This window comes from Amblyraja radiata, chromosome 3, assembly GCF_010909765.2.
Source record: "Amblyraja radiata isolate CabotCenter1 chromosome 3, sAmbRad1.1.pri, whole genome shotgun sequence".
Taxonomy (NCBI): domain Eukaryota; kingdom Metazoa; phylum Chordata; class Chondrichthyes; order Rajiformes; family Rajidae; genus Amblyraja; species Amblyraja radiata.
Window position 1 is genome coordinate 93193554 of NC_045958.1, and position 26162 is coordinate 93219715.

Here is a 26162-nt window from a genome sequence, read left to right on the forward strand (position 1 = left end):
GTTCTATGTTATCCCACTTTCGAACCACTTCCTACACACTAGGGGGCAATTCACAGAGGCTGAATAAGCCACAAACCCACCCGTGTTTGGGATGTGGGAGGAAACCGGAGTGCCTGGAGGAAACCTACCCAGGGAGAACGTGCAAACTTCACACACACAGGCAGCACCCAAGATCAGGTTCAAACCCAGGTCTCTGATGCTGTGAGGCAGCAACTCTACCAGCTGTGCCACTGTGCCGCACTTGCAAATTCCCAAACTTGTATCCCCATCTTCAAGGCTCACTGCTCTGTGTGTGAAAAAAAACACATCAGTCCTCCTTATACTGTGCTGGCATTTATGTGGTTGCCATAGGGATCCACTAGCTTCTGGCTCATTACCCCTTTCTGACTTCTTAATAAATCTCAAAGTTAGTAATTAGACATTCACGGAAGAGTCTAGGACCAGAGGGCCCTGCCTCAGAATAAAAGGGCATATTTTTTGAACGGAGATGAGGAAGAATGTCTTTAGCTAGAGGATGGTGAACGTGTGGAATACTTTGCCACAGATGGCTATGGGGGCCAAGACTGGGTATTTTCAAAGTCAAGATTCACAGGTTCTTGATTAGTAAGGGCGCCAAAAGGTTACAGGGAGAAGGTAGGAGAATAAGGTTATGGGGGGAAAATAAATGAGCAATGAATGAATGGTGGAGTAGACTCGCTGGGCAGAATGGCCTAATTTTGCTCCTATGTCTTATGGGCTTATGGGCTTATGGTCTAAAGGGTAGCAAATGGATAGGAAGCCCATCAGTTCAGGTTCCTCTCTGAGCCACTCATTGATTGCCTTGGAAAGGTATCACTGATCTTTCAGTAACGCTGGGTTCAGATCCTGAAGGTGCCTCCATGCCAACACAATGGAAGCACCTTCTTAGAAATTCAATATGGCTGCTCACTGTAGCAATTCAAGATGGCTGCTCACTATAGCAATTCAAAATGGCTGCTCACAACCATCTTCTCGAGGGGCACTTAAGGGGTGGCACTAAATACCAGGTTTGCCCTACAACACTCACATCCCATGAATGGATTAATCGATTGAATTGTTACAGCATGGAAACTGGCCCTTCGGCCCACCAAGTCCATGCTGATCATTCATCACTCATTCGCAATAGTTCTATGTTATCCCAATTTACAGAGGCCAATTAACCTACAAACCCACAAGTCCTTCCTTGTGGGAGGAAACCAGAGCACGCAATTATTTGGAGAACGTGCAAACGCCGCACAAACAGTACCCGAGGTCAGGATCAAACCGGTTCTCTGGCGCTGTTAGGCAGCGGCTCCACCAGCTGTGCCACAGTGTCTGCCCTATGGACAGATGTACAAGACCAGGCAGTAGGCACAGATGCCCTGATGCCTCACCTCCGACTGTTTCTCTGTTGGGAGTGACTCCATGAGTTCGTACATCTGCCCCGTCACCACTTTCGGCTTCTCTTCCTTTTTCCCTGTTTTTTTATCTGCAGGCAGAGCACAAACACGTCTATGAAATGCGTCCTCAAAGACAGACCTTCCTTATGTAGTCTCTGTGAGTGGACATGTCTACGCACTGTACCACCCTTATCTATAGGATACTTGGGAGAGTTCATGGCCAAACTCTCATGGCACCATCACAACATGGGCAATAAAATATGTACATTGGGATATTCAGCCAGTCATTAAACGAACGTCTATCAGAGGAACGATAATATAAAAGCTGGGATGTAACATTGAGGCACCAGTCAAACCGCATTTGGAGTATTGTAGGCAGATTTGGTCCCCATATCTGAGTAAGGATATTCTGGCGTTGAAAAGGGTCCAGAGGAGGTTTACAACAATAATTACTGGAAAGATTGGGTTATCGTATGATGAACGTTTGACGGCACTGGCCTGTACTCGCTTGGAGTTTTCGAGGATGAGTGGGATTCTAATTCCAAGCTACCAAACAGTGAAAGGCCCGGAAAGAGGGGATGTTTCCACTAGTGGGAGAGTCTAAGACCGGGGGGCACAGCCTCAGAATAAAAGGACGTACCTTTCGAAAGGAGATGAGGAATTGTTTTAGTCAGAGGGTGGTAAGTCTGTGGAATTTGTTGCCACAGAAGGTTGTGGAGGCCAACTTCTGTTCCTATGGTTTATGAACTTATGACTCATTCAAAGCTCATCCTCAGCAAAATCTAGGATGCTCCCACTGCCTCCGAACCTCCGCCCCAACACTCTTAGTCATGCAGAGAGGAGACTTAGAGTCGTACAGCATGGTAACAGGCCCTTCAGCCCAAGTAGTAGGATCATAAAATGAAGTTAATAGGGTTCCAGCACTTCAATTTATCGTCTATTGAGAGATTGGTGCCCAGGATTGAGTCATTCATTGAGTGCACTGGGCATCAACAGAATGGAGAGGAGAAGAGCCATCAAGAACACCACAGAGGCAGTGGAGAAGACCTCGAGATGGCTCTGGATCCATGGGGAGGAGTGAATGCCACATGAACACGTCGTGGTCTGATCAATCACGGCTGGGTCGCCTGGGTGAGGGTGTCTGATGTTGAAAGACCCGAAACACCCGATGACCCCAAGTTACATCACTGATGATGTGTTCAGGAGCATCAATAGATGTATTTTTTATTAAATAAAGGTTGCCATTGAAAACGAGTGATCCTCATTTCCCACAATCTAGTTGTCATGGAGCCATACAGCAAGCAAACAGGTCCTTAGGCCCAACTTGCCGACCAAAATGCCCCATCTAAGCTAGTCCCATTTGCCAGTGTTTGACTCATACATATCCCTCTAAATCTTTCCTATCCATGTGCCTGTCCAAGTTGTCTGATGTTACTGTACTTCAAACACTTCATTTGGCAGCTTGCTCCATGTACCTACCAACCTGTGTGAAAAGGTTGTCCCTTGAGTTCTTACTAAATCTTTCCCCTCACATCTTAGACCTATGACACTCATTCTTGGTTCCCCATCCTGGGGAAAAAGTCTCTGTGCATTCACCTTTATCTCTGTTTCTCATGTTTTTATACACCTAAAAAAAAATCCCTCAGCCACTTGCACAAGGAATGAAGTCCTAGCCTGCCCAATCTCTCCCTTAAGCTCAGGCCATCAAGCCGTGACAACATCCTCATAAATCTTCCTTACATTCTGTCCTGCATAATGACATTTTTCCTTTGGCAAGGTGACCAAAAACAAGCACAATACAGCTGCTCCTCGACCTACGATGGGGTTACTGTCTGATAAACCCATCGTAAATTAAATATATCGCAAGTGGAAAATACGTTAATACATTGCAATCATGTGACCGGAAGTGCCGTGCGGCTCGCTGCGTTAGCCGATCATAAAGTCAAAATATCGTAAGTCAAAGCATCGTAAATCGGGGAGCATCTGTACTCCAAGTGTAGCCTAGCCGACGTCTTGTACAACTGTAACACAATGTCCTGAATCCTATGCTCAATGCCCTGGCTGATGAAGGTCAACTTGGCAAACACCTTCCGCACCATCTTCTCTACCTGTGACGCCACTTTTCAGGAAGTACGCTCCTGCACTGCGTGGTCTCTCTGTTCTGCAACACTCACCAGGGCCCAACCGTTCACTGTGAAACACCTATCCTGATTTGACTTCTCTAACGGCAACACCTTGCACTCAAGGGACAATATGAATTAATCTCCATTTGCAATTCCTCGGCCTATTTACCTAGCAGATCAAGATCCTTCGGTCATTTTTAAACACTATCAAACAACTGAACCATCCAACCAACAACTAGAGAGCTGTCCTGAGCTACTATCTACCTCATTGGAAACCCATGGACTATCTTTGATCTGGCTTTACCTTGCACTAAACATTATTCATGTTATTCCCTTTATCAAGTATCTATAATGTGGATGGCTCAATTGTAACCATGTATTGTCTTTCCGCTGCTGGTTAGCATGCATCAAAAGCTTTTCACTGTAAACTTAACTAAAGTCATTTAAATTAATAACGAACAATCTCTAGCAAGGATCTCAGCAAGGGCCACCACAATTTATTTCCTTGCTTTCCAAAAGGTCTGAGGGTGCACTTGGCCAGGCCCTGTGGATTTATCCACCTTAATGCACATCGAAACTGCCAATGCCTCCTCTTTGGTACTTTGCATATGTCCAAGACATCACAATTCACTTGCCTAAATTGCTTAACTTCTATGATTTTTTCCACAGTCAAAATCTGATGAGAAACATTCTCTAAAGTTTTAACCGATCGCTTGTCGCTCCACACATAGATACCCATGCTGATCATTAAGGGCACCTATTCTCTCCCTTTACTCTTAATATACCTGTAGAACCTTTAGGAATTTTTCTTTACTCTGCCTTCCAGATCCAATGGAAACCAAGATGGCTCTGAAGGCGTGTAACGTCCATGGCCATTTTAGTGGTGTGTAACGTCCATTGCTTCATCATCACTGGGTCTCTACATCCTACAGCACTTCACTAGAACGACAGCTTCACTAGAAGTACCTTCACTAGAACGACAGCTGTGACTACGGGTGCTATCTCTATGGAGTTTGTACCTTCTCCCCGTGACCGCGTGGGTTTTCTCCGGGTGCTCCGTTCCCACTCCCCACCCCTCCAAAGACGTTGTTTGTAGGTTAATTGGCTGCAGTAAAAACTGTAAATTGTTCCTCGTGTGTAGTGTACGGGGTAAAGGCTGGTCGGCGCAGACTCGGTGGGCTGAAGGGACTGTTTTCACGCTGTAACTTTAAAGTCTACTATACAGTCAGTGGTCCAAAGTGGCAGGGTGGGCAATAAATGCTGACCACATCCCAGTGAAGTAACAAATTATTCGAGCCCACAAGTCCATACTCATGACGGCTTCTCCCCCTACACTTTTTCATCCTGGAAACAAGGAACTGCAGATACTGGTTTAAACAAAAGGGCCCCGAGTGCTGGAGTAACCCAGAGGATCAGGCAGCATCTCTGGAGCAAATAAATAGGTGACGTTTTGGGATAGGTTTAAACGTCACCTATCCTCGACTTTGAAGAAGTTTTCCTCCTCTCTCCTACAAGAGTTCTGCAGCCCCTCTCTCGCTGCACCCCCTCTGTGATTCATTGTACCTCTTCATACCTTGTTTCCTTCTCCCCCGAGTCTGAAGAAGGTTCTCTACCCAAAATGGCACCCCTTCCTTCTCCATAGAAGCTGCCTGACCCACTGAATTATGCCAGCATTTTTTATCTATCTTCACTTAACCATAAGACACAAAATACCAGAGTTACTCAGCGGGTCAGGCAGCATCTCTGGAGAAAATGGATAGGTGATGTTTTGGGTCGGGTCCCTTCTTCAGACTGAGGATAGGTAAGGAGAAGAACTGGAGGCGAGTAAAGACCAGGACAAAGCAGGACCAGCGGCAGATGACCTCAGGCAGGCACCGATCCATGTTCTCCGGAGATCCTGCCTGACATGCTGAGTTCCTCCAGCACTTTGTCGCCCTGATCCCATGATCTTCACATTTACCTCCTTCCCATCGTAACCTGCCAACATTCGTAGTCAGGTGGCTACAATAGATCATAGAAGCACGGAACTGCAGATGCTGGTTTATACCAAAGAAAGGCACAGAGTGCTGGAGTAACTCAGCGGGTTGGGCAGCATGGGTGGAGAAAAAGGATAGGTGATGTCTCGGGTCAGGACCGTACACTCAGTCTGAAGAAGGGTCCCAACCCAAAACATGACCAATCCTTTTCTCTCCCAGAGATGCTACCTGACCCGCTGAGTTACTCCAGCACGTTGTGTCACATTTTTGCCCTGATCTCCTGACCTTCTTGTTCACCTCCTTCCCGTCATAAATTGCCAACATTTGTAATCGGGTGGCCACAATAGATCAGCGGACAAGGAGTCAGGAGACTGGTGGGCATCCAATGACAAAAGATGGGAAGGTGTGTAAAGCAGCCAAGAAGAATAAACACTCGTGAGGGGTTGGAGTGTAAAATTATGATTAGATAAAGTCTACAGACGCCAATCCTAATGCAGAGTGTGTGTCAGTATATTAAACAAACCAGGTCAAAACCAAAGAGGATTAAAGAAATAACTCATGCAAGAGAGATTTCAGAGAGAAACAAAGAAGACACGGTCACACAGACAAATGTTGGGAGATTTATCTTTATTGGTGACAAAGAGGATATTATAAACAGCACACAAAACTAGGAAACACAGTTCTGTCAGAGGTGATTCTTCAGAGAGGGAGTGGGAAAGGACAGGGAGAGGGAGGACGACAGATACTCCAGTTGGTGAAGGGTTAATCATAAACACCAGTGGACATGCACCCGTGGTAAATACGGTGGGCACACCAACAAGTAACAGTCAGCATAGAGATGAGGTGATGGAGATGGATGGAGACACCATCAGGTGATGGGTTGCTTTGAAGGACCAGAGGGTTTGGATGCAGGCCATTCAGCCCATGCAAATCATGGCACATGTTAGGATAGGTGGTAACATTGAGGAAGGCAAAGATGCTAATGGGAGGTGGGATGGGTGAAGGTACCGTAAGATGAGAGTGTTATAAGGAAGGGAATCATTGGAGCATTGCTCAGGTTCACAAGCTTTAGGAGCAGCAGTAGGGCCATTCAGCCCATCGAGTCTACTCCACCATTCAATCATGGCTGATCTAGCTTTCTCTCTCCTGCCTTCCCTCCCCCCCCCCCCCAATAAACTTTGACGCCCTTACTAATCAAGAACCTGTCAATCTCCACTTTAATAATGTCCAATGGCTTATCCTCCATAGCCGTCTGTGACAAAGAATTCCTCTGACTAAACAAATTATTCCTCGTTTCTTTTCTAAAGGCGTAATGGGCTCCCAACAATTCAACTGAATATTTTCAATCTTCGCTCAACCTTCGCCCATTGCTATGGAACTTCTTCTTCCCAACAGCCCATCTGTTGGCTGTAATTTCTAATGGTTGGATTGCCCAGCTTTGTGCCATTATTATTGACTGTGCCCAATCGAACCCATCAAATTCCACCCCTCCCCACCCACAAGTTTCCTCTATGACTTTGTCCCACCTCCAGCAACTGGAAAGATGGCCAACATTGATCCAACCCTGCCTACCATCACAGTGTCTATTGTGCTTCTCGGATGGATGGAGATGGAAGGGGAGATCGGTTCGACAATGACTGTAAGTGAGACCTTGCAATGGCAAAAAGGGGAAGTCAGCCATTATTTTGAATAATGGAGAATCTTGTTATGGGACACTGGGGAAATGGAACAGCAGACACTGGGTTAAGCTTTGGAATGACGGAGAAAGTGGCTGGGCAGTGGAATGGAGTCATCGAGTCACACATTAAAACGGTCTAACTTGTGCACGTCAACCAAGATGCCCCATCAACGCTAGTCCCAATTTTCCCGCGTTTGAACTACGTCCCTTGAATAATGGAGACTCCAGTGAGGAGTGGAAGAAAAGGGAACGGTAGTGAGTCATGGAATCTGATGGGAGAGGAAGGTGGAGTGTGGGACTAAATAAGGGAAATAGGGGCGGCTGATGGCAAGAGAGGGGGGGGGGGAGGAAGAGGGGACAGGGACCATGTGAAGATGAAGGGTGGATGGTGTGGGTGAGGAAGCAGCTGGATGGGGGGGGGGGGCGGGATGCTGTGGTAACAAAGAGTCTCTAGTTTAGAGATACAGCGTAGAAACAGGCCCCTCGGCCCACCGAGTCCATATGGACCAGCATTCACCCCAACACTAGTTCTATCCTGCACACCAGGGACAATTTACACAAGACAATTAACCTATAAGCCCTCACATCTTTGCAATGTGGGAGGAAACCGGAGCACCCGGAGGAAACCCACTGGGTCACGGGTAGAACGTACAAACTGTACACACAGCACCCATGGTCATGATGGAACCTGGTTCTCTGACGCCGTGAGGCAGCAACTCTACCGCTGGGCCACTGTGCCGTATCAGTGTGGGAGGATGAGGATGTGGGTGGATCGAGGGGCCGAGTGTGGGGGATGGCACCTGAAATTAGAGAATGCAACGTGAATGCATTTGGCTTGTAAACTACTGAATTAAACCTACCCTATCCATGTACCTGTCTAAATGACAGATCCTGGGCATCAAAACTCATAAGCGATATGAGAAGAATTAGGGCACTCGGCCCATCACGTCTACTCCACCATTCAATCATGGCTGATGTATCTTTCCCTCTTAACCTTATTCTCCTGCCTTCTCCCCATAACCTCTGACACCAGTACTGATCAAGAATCTGTCTATCTCCATCTTAAAAAATACCCAACGTCGTGGCCTCCACAGCCGTCTGTGGCAATGAATTGCGCAGATTCACCACCCTCAGACTAAAGAGGTGAGATAGGAGGTGCTGTACCTTCAGAGGGGGAGAGACAGGAGAACAGTGGAACAGTAAATGAGAGGGAGAGGACACCCATGTTTAGGGGAAGAGTGTGGACCCTGTGGGTAATGGTGACCCTGGTTGGGGAGGGGGGTAAACTAACAATGTAGAGCTATGTGTTGGTTTACCTTCAATCAGGTGGCTGTGTTGGGCCAGTCCTGGCTTCCGAGAGGCGGTGCTGTATTCTGCGTGCTCTTGTGTCGCCGTCCTTGGGTTCGGGAGGTACAGTCTTGGTCTGCTCCACTCCTCGCCGTGTTTCCCGGGGACTCCGTGTCCCCTCGCCTCCTCCACCTGGGGCTCCCGACGCTGTGGTGCTGGCTGGCAGATGTGCGGATCTCCTGGAGCCTGCAGGAGCAGGTAGGGCTCGGCGGCAGGGTGGAGGGCGACTGCCCGGCGAGCGGCCGGCTCCCTGGTGCCGGGGAAGGTCCGCACCTTGGTCATGGCAGCCAGCAGCCTCCCGGGCACAGAGACCACCTGGCGGCCGTCTCTGCCCCGCTCCAGCTCCCCCCAGACATCGCTCAGCGGCCGATACCCCTGACTCTGGCCCGTTCTGTCTCCCTGTCCCGGCTGGGAATGATCTGCGGCCGCCATGGCCTGGTACTGGGGGTTGCCAGAATGCCTCAGCGGAGGGGCAGCTCCGTTGCCACCACCTCCGGGTGCCTTGGCACACTGCCCCCGGGGCACCGCCGCAGCAGATCCACCCTCCACAGAACAGCTGCGCCTCAATGCGTAGCCCCCGGCAGCTGAATCCTCCTGCTTGTCTCTTGTCACACGATGCTCGTTGAGGCGCCCGCTCCTGAAGTCCCACAGCGTGCCGTAACGGTCCCCAAAAACGCTCTGCCAACTCCCACTGTGTTTGACTTTGGTCTGGCCGGCCACCCGTCGCTGCTCCTTGCGTTGTACGATCTGGGACCTGAGCAGAGCGTACAGGTCGAATCTGCCGGCCTTCCCACCGACTTCCACACCGGACCCTGCGCCGTGACAGAAAGAGCCAGACACATTTTACAGAAGGTCGCACCTTTGGCAGGCGGGCCCACAGCACAGGAAGAGAAAGGTTCTTCCTCTTTACCACTATACTTCTCCAAATGCCATGCAAAAAGCAATGGCCAAGAAAGCACACCAATACCTCTACTTACCTGTGAAGGCTTGGGAAGTTCGGCATGTCCCCAATAAACTCTCACCAATCTCTACAGATGCGCCGTGGAAAGTATTTTATCGGGATGCTTCACAACAAGCTCCAACCAGGACCGCAAGAAATTGCAGAGAATTGCGGACACAAACCAGACCATCACACAAACCAACCTCCCTTCCATTGACTCCATTTACACCAGCATAATCAAGGGCGAGTCGCACCCTTGTCACTCCCTCTTCTCCCTTCTCCCATCGGGCAAAAGGTATAGAAATGTAAAAACATACACCTCCAGATTCAGGGACAGTTTCTTCCCTGCTGTTATCAGACAACTGAACCATCCTACCAGAACTATAGAGCAGTCCTGAGCTGCTATCCACCTGATTGGAGACCCTCGGACTATCTATGATCAGACTTTCCTGAATTTTACCTTGCACTAAAAGTTATTAACTATCTTCCCTTTATCATGTGTCTGTGCACTGTGGATGGCTCAAATGTAATCATGTATTGTCTTTCCTCTGACTGGATAGCACGCAATAAAAAAGCTTCTCACTGTGCCAAGGTACACGTGACCATAAACTCAAGTCAACTGGAGAGGTGGAATGGGTGATGTTTCGGGTCGAACCCCTTCTTCAGACTGGTTCGGGATAAGGGCTAAGAGACAGTCTTGATGTATATTTGCTTGATCACTAAAACCTGTGATCCTCAGCACAGAATCAGGCCCTTCGGCCCACCATGTCCATGCCAAGTTTTTTGCCCATCTGCACAAACCCATCTACCTACATGAGGGGCCTATACTAAATATTATCCTGCACTTCTATTGGTAGATACCGAAATACATTTCCTGTGTGTAGGAAGGAACTGCAGCTGCTGGTTTGTACCGAAAATAAGATGCAAAGTGCTGGAGTAACTCAGCGGGTCTGGCAGCATCATCGGAGAAAAAGGATAGGTGACGTTTTAGGTCACGACCTTTCCTCAGACTGAAAGTAGAGGGGAAGGGAACTAGAGGTAAGAAAAGGCCAGATCAAAGCAAGGCCAGCAACAGATGAAAAGGTGGAGCAGTTCACATTTCCTTTGATCTATTTAAGTACCCTTCCATGTGGAGAGGTCCTTCAATGTAAGGTGACGGATAAGGACTTCAAATTAAAGTGTCGGGTGCAGTTACTCTGTTTAATCATCATCGTCCGTCTATAATTGCCGAGGGAATGTGTTGTGAGTGAACCCTTCAAACGAGGGCCTTTGATATATGAGAGGGCGTGTGTCACAATATATTAACATCTTGTCCCAGTGCATCTAAGATCATCGCAAAATGTCATGAGGCAATTAGCAGCTCAGGGTGGTTGCTCAAACACTGACAAAATATTTCTTTGGACTTTACTTTAGATACAGTTCATAAGTTACAGGAGCAGAATTAAGCCATTCAGCCTATCAAGTCTACTCCGCCATTAAATCATAGCTGATCTATCTTTCCCTCTCAACCACATTCTCCTGCTTTCTCTTCATAACCCCTGACACCCTTGCTAATAAGGTCATAAGGTCACAAGGAATCGTAGAATTGGGCCATTCGGCCCATCAAGTCTACTCCACCATTCAATCGTGGCTGATCTATCGTTCCCTCTCAACCCCCATTCTCCTGCTTTCTCCCCATAACCCCGACACCCTTATTAATCAAGATTCAAGAATTGTAATTTTGATAGGGCAAGGCCAATTAATAGATACATAACCAAGGTGGACAAAGAGAAGCTGTAACCTGTGACTGGTGAACAAGCTAGATATGTGAATGATTCTCTCCGGCAAAGGTCTTTGATATTGATTCCCCTGCCTTTCCATCCTCACCAAATCAGATCTCGTTACTCCTATACTCTGCTCAGACTTGTTATCCAGACAGTTTTACAGCACTTTATTTTAATTTTCTTTGCACTACCTGTTGTACTTGTGTCTGGCTTGATTGTGCTCAGGTATATTTTGATTTGACTGGTTAGCACGCCAGGTTTTTCACTGTATCTCAGTGCACGTGGCAGTAATAAACCAATACCCACATCCTGTACAGATCGTTCTGCTGCAACATGATACAGGGTAGAAGCATTCCTGACAACGTTCATGTTATAGAAAATTGCGTTATAAAAACAAATGCATCAGTGGGGGCAAAGGGGTTCAGGAAGTAGAAAGTTTCAGACTTAGTTACTTTTTCTGCAAGATTTTCAAAAAATAAAGGTTTTTCAATAAGTAATTTTCTTTTTGATACTGCAAGCTAAATATACTACAGGCAATATGATGCATTGCTAAATAGAGTATTATTGCTGAAGTGTCAATACATGCGATTGCTTGTCAATTTCAATGGCCTTCCGCCGTGAAACTGACAGACTATTATCAGTTCTTAAAAGAGAAATGGTGTCTGATTATTGCGGGAGGTTACAAGAAATTAACCTTTTTTTCCATCTCTACTGTTTAAATCAAAGACAGCATTTTTACTGAATGTTACTTTCCAAAGTAACTTTTAAGTGGCTTTCTACTTGCCGATTGAAATTGTGTTATAACCAAAGCCCATTTAGTTTAGCGACACAGCATGGAAACAGGCCCTTTGGCCCACCGAGTCCCCGCCAACCATCGATCACCCATTTACATTGTTATCCCACTTTCACATCAACTCACTACTCATTAATTATTAACACCAGAACTTTACTGTAGATTTAAGGGACATAATGTAATTTAATTTTACCATGAAGAGGTTTAAGCATACCTCACAGACCCAGCACTCCACAATACCATCGAGGTAAGATGACCAGCTAAAATGGGCTCCCGTAACCTCCCCCGCTTTTTGTGGTGGGAGATGCAAGATTCGGTGTTCTTTTTCACCGTGTGAAGGACATTTTTAATAGGTCTGTGGTCATGTTCACAGTCCTTGCTGATTCCTTGTACTCCAAAGGCGAGAATAAGCCAGTAGAGATCAGTGCAGTGCACTGATATGGTGTTCAACACAATCCTTTCAAATGGGTTAACGCAACAATCATAAGTTCATAAGTTCACAAATGATAGCAGAATTAGACCATTCAGCCCATCAAGTCTACTCCGCCATTCAACCATGGCTGATATATCTTTCCCTCTTAACCCCGTTTTCCTCCCTTCTCTCCATAACCCCTGACACCCCGTACTAATCAAGAAACTATCGATCTCTGCCTTAAAAATATCTATTGACTTGGCCTCCACAGTTTTCTGTGGCAATGAATTCCACAGATTCACCACAATCTGACTAAAGAAATTCCTCCTCATCTCCTTCCTAAAATGTCCTTTAATTCTGAGGCTATGGCTTCTGGTCCTAGACTTTCCTACTAGTGGAAACATGTTAGTGATACGACCACACCAGTAAGAAATAGGATTTACCTAGAGTCATACAGCGTGGATACAGGCCCTTCAGTCCAAATTGCCTACGCACATGCCTCATCCTAAATGTTTCTTAAACGTGCAATAGTACCTGCCTCAACTATCTCCTCCGGCAGTTCACTCATACACCACCACCCTTTGCGTACAAAAAGTTCCCCACAGGTTCCCATTAAATCTTTTCCCCCACACCTTCAACCTAAGTCCTCCGGTTCTCGATTCCCCTACTCTGGGTAAAATAATCTGTGCGTTCACCCGATTTATTCCCCTCATGATGTAGTACGCCTCTATAAGATCACCCCTCATCCTCTGGCACTCCAAGGACCAAAGTTCTAGCCTGCTCAACCTCTCCCTATAGCTCAGGCCCTCAAGTCCTGGCAACATCCATGTACCCTTTTCTGCACCCTTTTCAACTTGACAACCTCCACCCCTGCTAAACCCTGATAGACTTCCTTGTGAGCAAGGTGAGGCAGTTTCTTCCAAACATTCAGATATGTTCTCTGTTTACTCAATATGCCTGCAACTAATCACCCTGTAGTCATGTACATTTATCTCAAGGTGAAACAAAAAATAGATGTTAGATAAACTCAACGGCTCAGGCAGCAGCTGTGTGGATTGAAGCAGGGTTAAAGGTTGCAAGTCCATGAATGAACCCTTTCATGGGATCAGTTACCAGAACCTGTAGCCCCAACATCAAAAAACAATCTGAACTATTTCATTTACCAACACTTGGGATGTAGCCTTCTGTGTCATGGCGATTCATGTGCTCATGTAGATACTTGTAAAATGTTGTGTGAGCATCTACTTCCAACCCCCCGCCCCCCACCCGGGTTAAAAAATTTGTGTCGAGATCCTTCCTCACACATTCTTCAAATGAAGGACCCGAAACGTCACCTATCCACGTTCTCCATTGATGCTGCCTGACCCGCTGAGTTACTCCAGCACTTTTTTAATTCTTTCATTTGTCCTTTTGCATTCTTGGCTTGTAAACTTGCAAATAACTAGACGCCCTTTAATCTCAGCTGATTTAAAAAATATATATAAAAATTCATCAGGTGAGTATATCACCCAATCCCAACACACAGGAATATTAATTTAGCGATCGACAATTTCCACCCACTAACCCTCTTACTCGGGTTTTTGCCCAATAATGTTTTACCAAAACAAGGAGAATGTAATGAGTTGCCCATTCTTACCTGGGGCACCTAGGGTAGGCGAGGGTCCCAATTGTGAGGCTGTTGTTCCCTGTACATCAACAATAAATAAAATATTTGTTAGTTTAATTTAATTTATTGTCACATGTACATGTACAGTGAAAAGCTTTTGTTGTGTCAGTGGAAAGACAATATATGATTCTAATCGAGCTGTCCACAGTGTGCAGATACACAATAAAATGAATAACTTGAATAAGGTTTTGTGCAAGATTAAGTCCAGTAAAGTCCAATCGAAGATAGTCTGAGGGTCTCCAATGAGTAGATATTAGCTCAGGACTGCTCTCTGGTTGTTGGCAGGGTGGTTCAGTTGCCTGAAACAGCTCGGAAGAAACTGGCCTTGAATCTGGAGGTGTGCTTTTGCACAGTTCTATACCTTTTGCCTGAAGAGAGAGGGGAGAAGAGGGAGTGGCTGGGGTGCGACTCATCCTTGATTATGGCGATGGCCTTGCCGAGGTAGTGTGAGGTGTAAATGGAGTCAGTGGAAGGGAGATTGGTTTGTGTGATGGTCTGGGCTGCGTCTTCAATTCTCTGCAATTTCTTGTGGTCTTGGATGTTGTTAAATAATAATAATAATAATCTTTATTGTCATTGTACAAGACAACGAAATTTTGTTGGAGCAGTCCTCCAGCTGCACAAGGATATGATTATAAAAATACGTTTAAAAAAGAACTATTAAAAAATTAGACTATAAACATACAGGAGTATGGGCGGGTGTGTGAGAGAGAGGGGGGGAATCAGTGTGGGAGGGGGATAGAGTTCAGTAGTGTCACAGCTCTATGGTAGAAGCTGTTTTTTAGTCTTGTCGTGCGGGCGCTCAGTGTCCTGTATCGTCTTCCTGAGGGCAGGAGGGTAGAGAGGCAGTGTCCAGGGTGTGTGCTGTCTCTAATGATGCCCTTGACCCTCCGGATGCAGCGGGTCCGGTAGATGTCCTCCAGTCTGGGGAGCTGGGTGCCAGTGATCCTCTCAGCAGTTTTAATGACGCGTTGGAGAGCTTTCCTGTTCTCTGCGGTGCAGCCAGAGTACCATACTGTGATGCAGTATGTGAGAACTGACTCGATGGCTGACCTGTAGAAGCTCACCAGCAGCTGTTGTGGGAGACGTGCCCTCTTCAAGCACCTCAGGAAGTGAAGCCTTTGAAGTCCTTTCTTGGCCGTCGCCGTGATGTTGACGGTCCAGGTCAGGTCGTGGCTGATGTTGACCCCGAGGTACCTGATGTTCTGCACATCCTCCACTGTCTCGCCGTTAATGGTGATGGGCTGATGGACGAAGGTCTTCGGTCTCCTCCTGAAGTCCAGGATCATCTCCTTTGTTTTTGCTGCGTTGAGGATCAGGTTGTTCTCACGGCTCCAGCTCACCAGGTTCTCTACCTCTGTCCTGTAGGCGGCCTCGTTGTTACTCGTGATCCTGCCTACCACGATGGTGTCATCTGCAAACTTTAATATGGTGTTGGCCTCGTGGGTGGGTTTGCAGTCGAGAGTGTAGAGGGAGAAGAGGAAGGGGCTCAACACACAGCCCTGTGGTGCACCGATGTTCAGGGTGATGCTGGAGGAGACCTGCCTCCCCATGCGCACAGTCTGTGGTCGGCCGGTGAGAAAGTCCAGGACCCAGCTGCTCAGGTGTGTGTTGAGGCCCAGGTGGTCCAGCTTAGTGACTAGTTTATGGGGGGGATGGTGTTAAAGGCGGAGCTATAATCTATGAATAGCATCCGCACATAACTGTCCCGCTGGTCAAGGTGTGTCAGGGTGGAGTGGAGGGCCAGTGACACTGCGTCCTCCGTCGACCTGTTTGCCCTATAGGCAAATTGGTGGTGGTCTAAGGAGGGGGGGATGCTGTTCTTCAAGTGTCCCAGTACCAGACGTTCGAAGCACTTCATCACCACTGGTGTCAGCGCCACTGGCCGATAGTCGTTGAGGGACCTGATGGCTGATTGTTTTGGCACAGGGATGATTGTGGCTGTCTTGAGGCATGTGGGGACGGAGGCCTGCAGCAGGGAGGCGTTAAACAGGTCCATGAGCACCGCAGTCAGCTCCCCTGCGCAGTGCTTCAGAACCTGCCCTGGTACTCCGTCAGGTCCGGTGGCCTTGTTGGGGTTGATGTGCTGCAGGGTCCGTCTCACGTCGTGGGGGCTCAGAGTCAGCACCGGTGGTGAGGGTCCCTGCTGTGCCCGTATGTTGTCACTGCTGTCGGCGCAATCAAACCTGGCAAAAAAACAGTTCAGGTCGTCAGGGAGGGATGAGCTTTGTGCGTGTGTGGAGCTGTTGTAGCCGGTGATGGTTCTGATGCCCTGCCACACGCGTCGAGAGTCTGAGCTGTTAAAATGCTCCTCAATACGCTTCGTGTAGCGGTGCTTTGCTTCCCTGATGCCCTTCCTCAGACTGGACCTTGCTGTTCTGTAGGCCTCTGCATCACCTGAGTGGAAAGCTGCATCCTGGGCCTTCAGCAGACCAGTTACAGCGCCATTCATCCATGGCTTATGGTTGGGGAGTGTCAGTATTGTCCTCTGTGTGGTGACACTGTTCATACAGAAGGTGATGTAATCCAATACTGATGAGGTGTAGGTGTTGAGGTCTGTGTGGTTGTTGTGAGTGGCAGCCTGTTTAAAGATGTCCCAATCAGTGTACTCAAAGCAGTTCTGTAGCCTGTCCATGGCTCCTTCTGGCCAGACCATGATGGTGCGAACTGTTGGCTTTGTCCTTGCAATGAGGGGTCTGTATGCAGGTGTTAAGTACAGACTGATGTGATCGGATCGGCCAAGATGGGGGCAGGGGGACGCTTTGCAGCTCTTGGCAATGTTGCAGTAGACCTGGTCCAAGATATTGTTTCCTCTGGTCGGAAAATCAATAAACTGGTGAAATGTTGGCATTACAGTCTTCAGCTTGGCGTGATTGAAGTCTCCTGCTATTAAAAACACGCCGTGCAAAAGAACGTTTTGCAGATCATGAAGTGAGAAGAGTTTATCTGTTCACAACCTGACTGAGCCTGACTCGAGCTTGATGTTCGAGCCATAGAGTTGTACAGCACAGAAACTGGCCCTTCTGCCCACTACTCCCATGCTCACCATTACACTTACTCACCTGACCTCATAAAGGTATGTAAAATCATGAGGGGCATAAATAAGAAGAATAGTTACACATTTTATCCAAATGGGAGGAGAGTATAAAACTAGAGTGCCCCCTCCTTCTCTCATCAATACTTTGCTCTTGCCATCACTCTGATATAAGTTCATCTTCGTCTCATCTGTCCACAAGACCTTTTTCCAGAACTGTGGTTGCTCTTTTAAGTACTTCTTGGCAAACTGTAACCCGGCCATCCTATTTTTGCAGCTAACCAGTGGTTTGCATCTTGCAGTGTAGCCTCTGTATTTCTGTTCATGAAGTCTTCAGCGAACAGTGGTCATTGACAAATCCACACCTGAAGAGTGTTTCTGATCTGTTGGACAGGTGTTTGGGGATTTTTCTTTATTATAGAGAGAATTCTTCTGTCATCAGCTGTGGATGTCTTCCTTGGCCTGCCAGTCCCTTTGCGATTAGTAAGCTCACCAGTGCTTTCTTTCTTCTTAATGATGTTCCAAACAGTTGATTTTGGTAAGCCTAAGGTTTGGCTGATGTCTGACAGTTTTATTCTTGTTTCACAGTCTCATAATGGCTTTCTCAAAGTTGTGCCAATGACTTTCATTGGCACAACTTTGGTCCTTATGTTGATAAACAGCAATAAAAGTTTCCAAAGGTGATGGAAAGACTGGAGGAAAGACTAGGTGCTGAGAGCTCTCTTATACCTGCATGAAGGAGGCAATTAAACACATCTGAGCAATTACAAACACCTGTGAAGCCATGTGTCCCAAACATTATGGTGCCCTAGAATGGGGAGACTACGTATAAACACGGCTGTCATTTCTACATGGTGAAACCAAAATGTAAAAAAATGGCCTTTAATAAAATCTGACAATGTGCACTTTAACCACATGTGATTTTTTTCTATTACAAATCTCAAATTGTGGAATACAGGGGCAAATAAATAAATGATGGGTCTTTGTCTCAAACATTATGGAGGACACTGTATACCTACTTTTGCCAACATGACAACTTTTGACAACTTATGATAGCTTATAACAACTTTTCACAACTTATGGCCTACTTTTGGCAACTTATGAAAACTTAGAACTACACCAAGGACTGCACCTCCACTGACTCCTCTGTCAAGCTTCTCAAGTTTGCAGATGACACAACCCTGATTGGACGGATCCAGGATGGGGAAGAATCTGCCTACAGACAGGAAGTGACACAGCTGGCCGCCTGGTGCCATCGCAACAACCTGGAGCTCAATGCTCTTAAGACAGTGGAATTGATTGTAGACTTTAAGAGAGCTCCCCCTCACATCTGTGGAGTATTTTAAGTTCCTGGGAACCATCATCTCCAAGGACCTTAAATGGGGGCCCACCATCCACTCCACAGTCAAAAAGGCACAACAGAGGATGTACTTCCTGTGGCAGCTGAGTAAACACAATCTGCCACAGGCAATGATGGTTCAATTCTAGACGGCCATCGTAGAGTCTGTCCTCACTTTCTCCATCATGGTCTGGTTTGGCTCAGCCACCAAGCACGACACCTGGAGGCTGCAGCAAATCGTCCGATGAGCTGAGAAGGTTATTGGCTGCAACCTTCCCCCCATTCACCAACTGTACACTGCAAGGGCCAGGAAGTGAGCGGGCAAGATCATCTCTGACCCCTCTCACCCTGGCCACAAACTCTTTGAATCACTTCCCTCTGGAAGGCTACTCCGGATTGTCAAAGCTGCCACAGCCAGACATAAAAACAGCTTTTTCCATGAGTAGTAGCTCTACTCAATCTGTAGCTTCCTTTTGCTCTGGCATTTTATTTAATTCACATGTTTAATCAATAATGTTTTATTATTAACGTTTAATGTTTTATGTGTCATTCCTAACTATCACTGTATGTCATGTTTTCACTTGCGGGCGGAGCACCAAGGTAAATTCCTTGTATGTGAATACTTGGCCAATAAACTTATTCATTCATTCATTTTGGCAACTTATAGCAACTACATTTGACAACTTATGATAACTTGTAGCGACTACTTGTGCGGCCTTACCTTGAGGCCTCCGCAGCTGAGGCAGGTGGCGATGAGGGGTGGTGCCGGTGCCGTGGTGGGGGCTGGGCCGCAGCTGTCGCATGCTCCGACCGCCTCCTCCTCCTCCCCTCGAGGCCCGGGCGGCTGCAGGATGCTCCTCGGGCTGTCGTAGTGGTGGTACTGGAGGGCGGCAGGGACGCGGTAGTCGAGGCCGGAGCCACAGTTGCACCAGGCCCGGGCCGTTGGAGCGGTTCTGGCCGCCGGCATCAGGCTGGCCTGGGAGCCGAACTCATCGCTGCCGGCGCAGGAGGAGAAGCTGCCCGACGACGACGAGTGGCTGGCCGTGGCGATGCCGCTGTCCGACGAGCCCTGGCGACCCACCTCCTGCAGCCGGCGGCAGCGCGGAGGCTTGGCAGGGGCGTGAGGCCTAGCAGAGCCCGAGGCCTCCGGGCCCGGCCTCCTGCCCGCCTCCTGTGGCCCTGGGCCTGGGCCTGAGCCTGAGCCTCCCCCCGGGCCCGGGGCCGCTGGCTGCTGCTCCGCCCACAGCGTCAGGCGGCTGCCCACGCTCGCCGTGTCCGACTGGCTGGTGTCCGAGGACTCGGTGGAGCTGGACAGACTGCGGTCATCACCTGGGGACAGGGGAGGAGGGGGAGATAGAGAAGGGTGGAGGGGGAGAGGGAAATGGGGTAGAGGGAGGGGGGGAGAGGTAGAGGAGGGGGTAGAGGGGAAGGAGGGGGTAGAGAGGGAAGGAGGGGAGGTGGAGGGGGGGGAAGGAGAGGAAAGGGGAGAGGGTAAAGAGTGGAGAGGGTGGGGTGGGGAGGGGTAGAGGAGGGGGGAAGAGAGAGGAGAGAGAGATCAGAGGTGGCCCAGCGGGAGTGGGGGGGTAATTAACTTGTGAGTATAGCTTAAGATGGTAGCTGTGGGGGTTGGGTATATTGTGCTAACTCATTAAACCTCCTTGCATTTGCATTAGAGGGTATTAGCCACAAGAGGTGACTGGACAAACTGTATTGCTTTCTCTGGAGTGTTGCCGGCTGAGGGAAGACCTGATAGAAGGGCGGCATTGATAGGGTAGACACTCAGAGCTTTTTTCCCCGGGTTGGAAATGTCAAAGACTAGAGGATATCACTTTAAGGTCAGAGGGGGAATGTTTAGTTTAGGGATACAGCATTGAAACAGGCCCTTCGGCCCATTGAGTACATGCGGGTTCACACTAGTTGTGTTATCCCACTTTCTCGTCCACGCCCAACATACTGTGGGCAATTTACAGCAGCCACTTAACTTACAAACTCGCACATCTTTGGGATGTGGACGGAAACTGCTGGTAACCCATGCGGTCACAGGGAGAACGGAAGCAAACACCACACACGGACAGCATCCGACGTCAGGATTGAACCCGGGTCTGTAGTGTTGCTCCTCGATAGGTAAGTGCAGGGCAAGTCTGGATCGTGCTGCCAAGGGTGGTGGTGGAGGCATTTATGGTAGTGGCTTTTGAAAGTCACGTGAATGGGCAGTGATGGAGAAATCAGGCAAGCAGATGGGATTAGTGTGCTTGGCGTCAAGGGTAGCATTGACATGCTGGGCCGAATGGCCTGTTGCTGTGCTGTACAGTTCTGCGTCCATACCTCCACTACTGTGCCGACTGGACTGTGACAGGAGACTCAAACGTTTCTCCAACTCCAGTGCCTCGTGACTGATCCTCTCCTCGATGGTGGTAGTGCTTATACTGGTATCTACAATTCAATGGGAGAGGGCAGGTTTCTATCTGAAGCGGCAAATGCAGGCAGCTAGTCTTGGTTTAGCCTCTGTTGTGAATAGCTCATCATCCTTCAGAACTACCCCAGCTCCCCAGTAGAATAACACTGATAAAAGAACATTCAGGTAAACCAACGATTTTCCGGCACCTTGAAATCACCCCCCCCCCCCCCCCCCCCCCCCACCCCCCCCCGCAAGTCACCCTGAAAATGTGACGCTCATGCCGGGTGAGGCGGCCGATCTCTACCTCATCGGGACTTACATGCCGATCGGCCGGACAACTAGAGAGCGGTCTTGAGCTACTATCTACCTCGTTGCAGACCCTCAGTCTATCTTTAATCGGGCTTTACTGGACTCTATCTTGCAGTAAATGCCATTCCCTTTATCCTGTATCGGTACACTGTGGATGGCTCGATTATAATCATGTATAGTCTTTCCAGTGACGGGATAGCACACAACAAAAAGCTTTTCTCTGTACCTTGGCACATGTGATAATAAACGAAACTCCCTGCACACTCGGGGCAATTTACTGAGAGCCAATTAACTGACCGCTAATGTGGGAGAAAACCCACGCAGTCAAAGGGAGAGGGTGCAAACTCCACACAGACAGCACCCGAGGTCAAGATCGAACTCGGTTCGCTGGTGCTGTGATGCAACGCCTCTGCTGTGTAGGAAGGAACTGCAGATGCTGCTTTACACCGAAAATAGACACAAAACGCTGGAGTAACTCAGCGGGTCAGGCAGCATCTCTGGAGAGAAGTAATAGTTGACGTTTCGGGTCGTGACCCTTCTTCAGCGGCTCTACAGTGCCGCCCGAAGAGTTTGTGACGATCCTACACTGGCGGGTTGAATGTTCCACTTGCAAAATTAAAGCAGAAGAGGGCAGCTGTCATGGATTAGTTCCAGACATTCTCCTCTTGCATCCACTCACATTCCAAGAGCAAGATCCAGTTTCACGCAGAGCCTTTCCATGGGGATTTAATCTGACTTACAAGGTTACACTTGGAACACCTCAGAATGCATGCTCTGGCCAGAGACAAACTCATCAATCGCACCCTGCTCCATTCACCAGGATAGGCTCCTGACCTCTCACCCGGAGGAATGCATTGCCATTACCCGCACTTCTTCCTCCCCAACGCTAGATCCCACTGTCCCAGCTCCTCACCCCGCTCACTGCCAAGAGCATTGGGCCACGGTTCCGGGCAACCACTGCTTTACTTCGGAGATACAGCATGGAAACAGGCCCTTCGGCCCACTGAGTCCATGCCGCCCAGCGATCCCCCATTCATACTAGTTCTATTCACGCTAGGGACAATTTACCAAGCTAATTAGCCTACAAGCCTGCAATTTAGAGATACAGCATGGAAACAGGCCCTTCGGCCCACCGAGTCCGTGCCGCCCAGCGATCACCCGTCCACACTAGTTCTATCCTACACATTAGGGACAATTTACAGAGGCTAATTAACCTACATATCTGCAGTTTAGAGATACAGCCCTTTGACCCACCGTGTCCACATCGACCAGTGGTCACCCATGTACTAACTGCCCGAATATTAACCTACAAACCTGTACATCTTTGGAGTGTGGGAGGAAACCGGAGCACCCGGAGAAAACCCATGTGGTCACAGGAAAAACGTACAAACTCCATTCAGGCAGCACTCGTGGTCAGGATTGAACCCGGGTCTCTGGCACTTTAGAGATACAGCGCGGAAACAGGCCATTTGGCCCACCAACTCTGACCAGCAATCACCCCATATACAGGAAGAAAGTACAGGTACAAACTTCGTACAGCAGCACCCGTAGTCAGTCTAGACTTTAGTGCCAAAGTTCATACATTCAGACCGAAGGAGGGTGCCGGCTTGAAACGTCATCCAAACTTTTTCTCGAGAAATGCTACCTGACTGGGTGAGTTACTTCAACATTTTATATTGAGTTGGGAGGTTATGATACAGTTGTGGAAGACATTGATGAGGCTAAATTTGGCATATTGTTCAGTTTTAGTCAACCTATAATAGGAAAGATGTTGTTAAGCTGGAAATGGTACAGAGAAGATTTACGAGGATGTTGCCAGGACCCGAGGACCAGAGCTATGGACAGAGGTTGAGCAGGCTGGGACTCTATTCTTTGGAGCGCTGGAGGATGAGAGGTGAATTTATAGAGGTGTACAAAATCATGAGAGGAATAGATCAGGTAGACACACAAAGCCCGTTGCCCAGAGTAGGGGAATGAAGAACCAGAGGACATCGGTTTTTGAGGGAGAAAAATTTAATAGGAACCTGAAGGGCAACTTCTTCATGGGTGGACGGTGTATGGCATGAGCTGCCAGAGGAGATAGTTGAGACAGGCACTATCGTAACGTTTAAGAAACTTTTAGACAGGTACATGGATAGGATAGGTTTAGAGGGATTTGGGCCAAATGCAGGCAGGTGGGACAAGTGTAGAAGAAGGGTTTCGGCCCGAAACGTCGCCTATTTCCTTCGCTCCATAGATGCTGCTGCACCCGCTGAGTTCCTCCAGCAATTTTGTGTACCTTCGATATTCCAGCATCTGCAGTTCCCTTTTGAACACATGTAGATAAGACTTGTTGGCCGGTGTGGGCAAGTTGGGCTGAAGGGCCTGTTTCCGCACTGTATGACTATGACTCTTTGGCTTGTCTCATGCAAGAGAGAGGATGAACCTATACAACAGAGGCCCAGCTACAATTTTGTAAACTGTGACATCTAGTTCCAGACTCCCTCCACTGGCAGAAATAGCTTTTCTCTATATAGCCCACCACTTCCCTTAATGCAATCCCATCCATTAATCTATGCCCGCGATCCATTCAGCCAAACCGTTGTCCTGCAGAAGTGTCTTCCTGGTACTCCCTCTGTAACCCAGGCGGGCTGGAGAGGGTCATTTTACTCATAGTTCCTGGAAGGTGACGACACAAATACTCCCGCGTACCCACCCGTTCCCCAAACCCCGCCCCACGCAAACCAAACTTATTTCTTTAAAGGTTAAAGTTCGTGGTATATTTAGCGGGACTGGCACGTCGTACGAATGCTCCCGCTGAGATCTCTTTTGTTGGACGCAGTGTGTAGAAAATAACTGGGATAGCGTAGCGGGCTAGTGGGCTGAGTGAGTCGAGGGCCTGATTAACTGAGGTAAACACCATCCCAATACTCCCCCTGCACCTTCTGCCCCACAACCACCTCCCGCTTCTGCAACTCCCATGCCACACAAGGCTAATTGAACCAAGCTTTGGTTTGGTGGTACAGCAGTAAAGTTTCAGCCTCACAGTGCCAGAGACCCAGGTTCTACCCTGACCATGGGTGCTGTCTGTACAGAGTTTGTACGTTCTCCGTGTGACCTCATGGGGATTCCCTGGGTGCTCCGGTTTCCTCCCACGCTCCAAAGACGTACAGGTTTGTCGGTTAATTTAGTTTAGTTCAAAAATTCAACTTGGAAACGGGCCCTTCGGCCCACTGAGTCCACGCTGACCAGCGATCACCCCATACACTAGCCCTATCCTACACACGAGGGACAATTTACAATTTTACCAAAGCCAGTGTACAGGGATCGCTGGTCGGCAGTGGGTCGAAGAGCCTGTTTCCACACTGTATCTCTAAAGTTTAAAGTCTCAAAGCAGGCTCAGTATAAATATAATGAATGGAGGATCGTCACATAGAAATTACGTGCATAAATTTACAGGCACAACTTTGAAAAGATATGGATGCATTAATAAACATAAACTGACTTCTCCCAGTAAAAGCAGGCTAATTTCAAATTACCACGAAGTGATTGGAGGATGATTAAGATAAATTACGTTCATAACATCACCCAAATATATTCACCAGTCTGGAATGAAGGAAAATAACACCTTTCTTTGCCTTCCCTTCCCCTCCTGTCCCCTCCCTCCCCTCCTCATCCACTGCTCCTCCCCTTTGCCTCCCATCCCTTTCTCTGCCCCCCCCCCCATCTCCATCCACTAACCCCACTCCCCCACCCCCTTCCCCAATCCCCTTCCGATCCACCCACCCCTTTCCTGTCACTCCCGTGCCCTTCTTCAACCCTCCACCCCCTTCAAATAGTGAAAGGCTTGGATAGAGTGGATGTGGAGAGGATGTTTCCACCAGTGGGAGGGTCTAGGACCAGAGGTCATGGTCTCAGAATTAAATGACGCCCCTTTAGGAAGGAGATGAGGAGGAATTTCTTTAGTCAGATGTGGTGAATCTGTGGAATTCTTTGCCACAGAAGGCTGTGGAGGCCAATGGATATTTTAAGGCAGAGATACATAGATTCTTGATTAGTACAGGTGTCGGGTTCTGGGGAGAAGGCAGGAGAATGGGGTTAGGAGGGAGAGGTAGATCACCCATGATTGAATGGTGGAGTAAACTTGATGGGCTGAATGGCCTAATTCTGCTCCTATTACACGAACAGGACCTTATGAACCTCTTTCTCCCCTTCCTCTCCCCAACCCATTCCTCCCACGTCCCCACCCCCTCGCCCGCCCCAATCCCCGACGTCCCCCATCCCCACTCCCTCCCCATGCCCCCCCCCCCCGCACTAACCGGGCAACACGGGCCTGATGCCGAAGGGCCCCTTGGTCGGCGAGATGCCTCTGACAATGCAGTCGAACAGGAAGCTGATGCGCTCGCCCTCCGCACAGGACAGGAAGAAAACGCCGGCCCCTGCCCACAAACACAAGGAGACGCATCAGTCCATGCACACGGGAGGATATGGACCCACGCCCATGCACACGGGGACGGCACGTACCGACCAGAGGGAGGGGGGGGGGGGGGGGGTGGCGGTGGGGGGAAGGGTGTGTTGGGGGAAGCGGGGAGGGTTGGAGTGGAATAAGAATACCATCGCAGTTTGACAAAGGCCGGGGGGGGGGCTACCTCAGGAAGCTACTTCAGAGGTCTAGGAGTACTACATCAGAGGCTTGGGGAAGCCATAACCTGACCACCTGGCTATTAAACACTTTAACCAACAAATAAGCTCCAAACTGAGACTTGGGGGCATTATTTTAGTCTTTGCACGTTATTGTTTATTTGTTTTATATATATATATATATATCTGCAAGAACGTGTAGCAACCAATAAAGAGCTATAGGTGTATTGCGAGTATATATATATATATATCTATATGTACAGGGGCGTATCTATCCATGCACTGTATACTTGAATTTATATTTATGCATTTTAAATATGTATGTCATATTTTATACTTTGGCAATATAACGATGTATTTTATCATG

The 26162-nt window shown here is 48.4% G+C and overlaps 1 protein-coding gene across 4 annotated transcripts in view; it reads right to left on the minus strand.

Annotated features, from left to right (window-relative positions):
* The window catches only part of dok7 (docking protein 7), a 66464-nt gene that overhangs the window by 10089 nt on the left and 30213 nt on the right, over positions 1-26162 (minus strand). For 3 of the 4 annotated variants that reach the window (XM_033018334.1, XM_033018333.1, XM_033018335.1), the window contains 6 exons: positions 25474-25593; positions 20794-20901; positions 19190-19797; positions 14066-14114; positions 8491-9333; positions 1392-1486 (listed from right to left, as the gene is read on the minus strand). In XM_033018334.1, coding sequence (XP_032874225.1) covers positions 1392-1486; positions 8491-9333; positions 14066-14114; positions 19190-19797; positions 20794-20901; positions 25474-25593 — 1823 coding nt within the window. The remainder of the gene's footprint in view (positions 1-1391; positions 1487-8490; positions 9334-14065; positions 14115-19189; positions 19798-20793; positions 20902-25473; positions 25594-26162) is intronic. The other variant, XM_033018336.1, reaches the window with a different exon arrangement.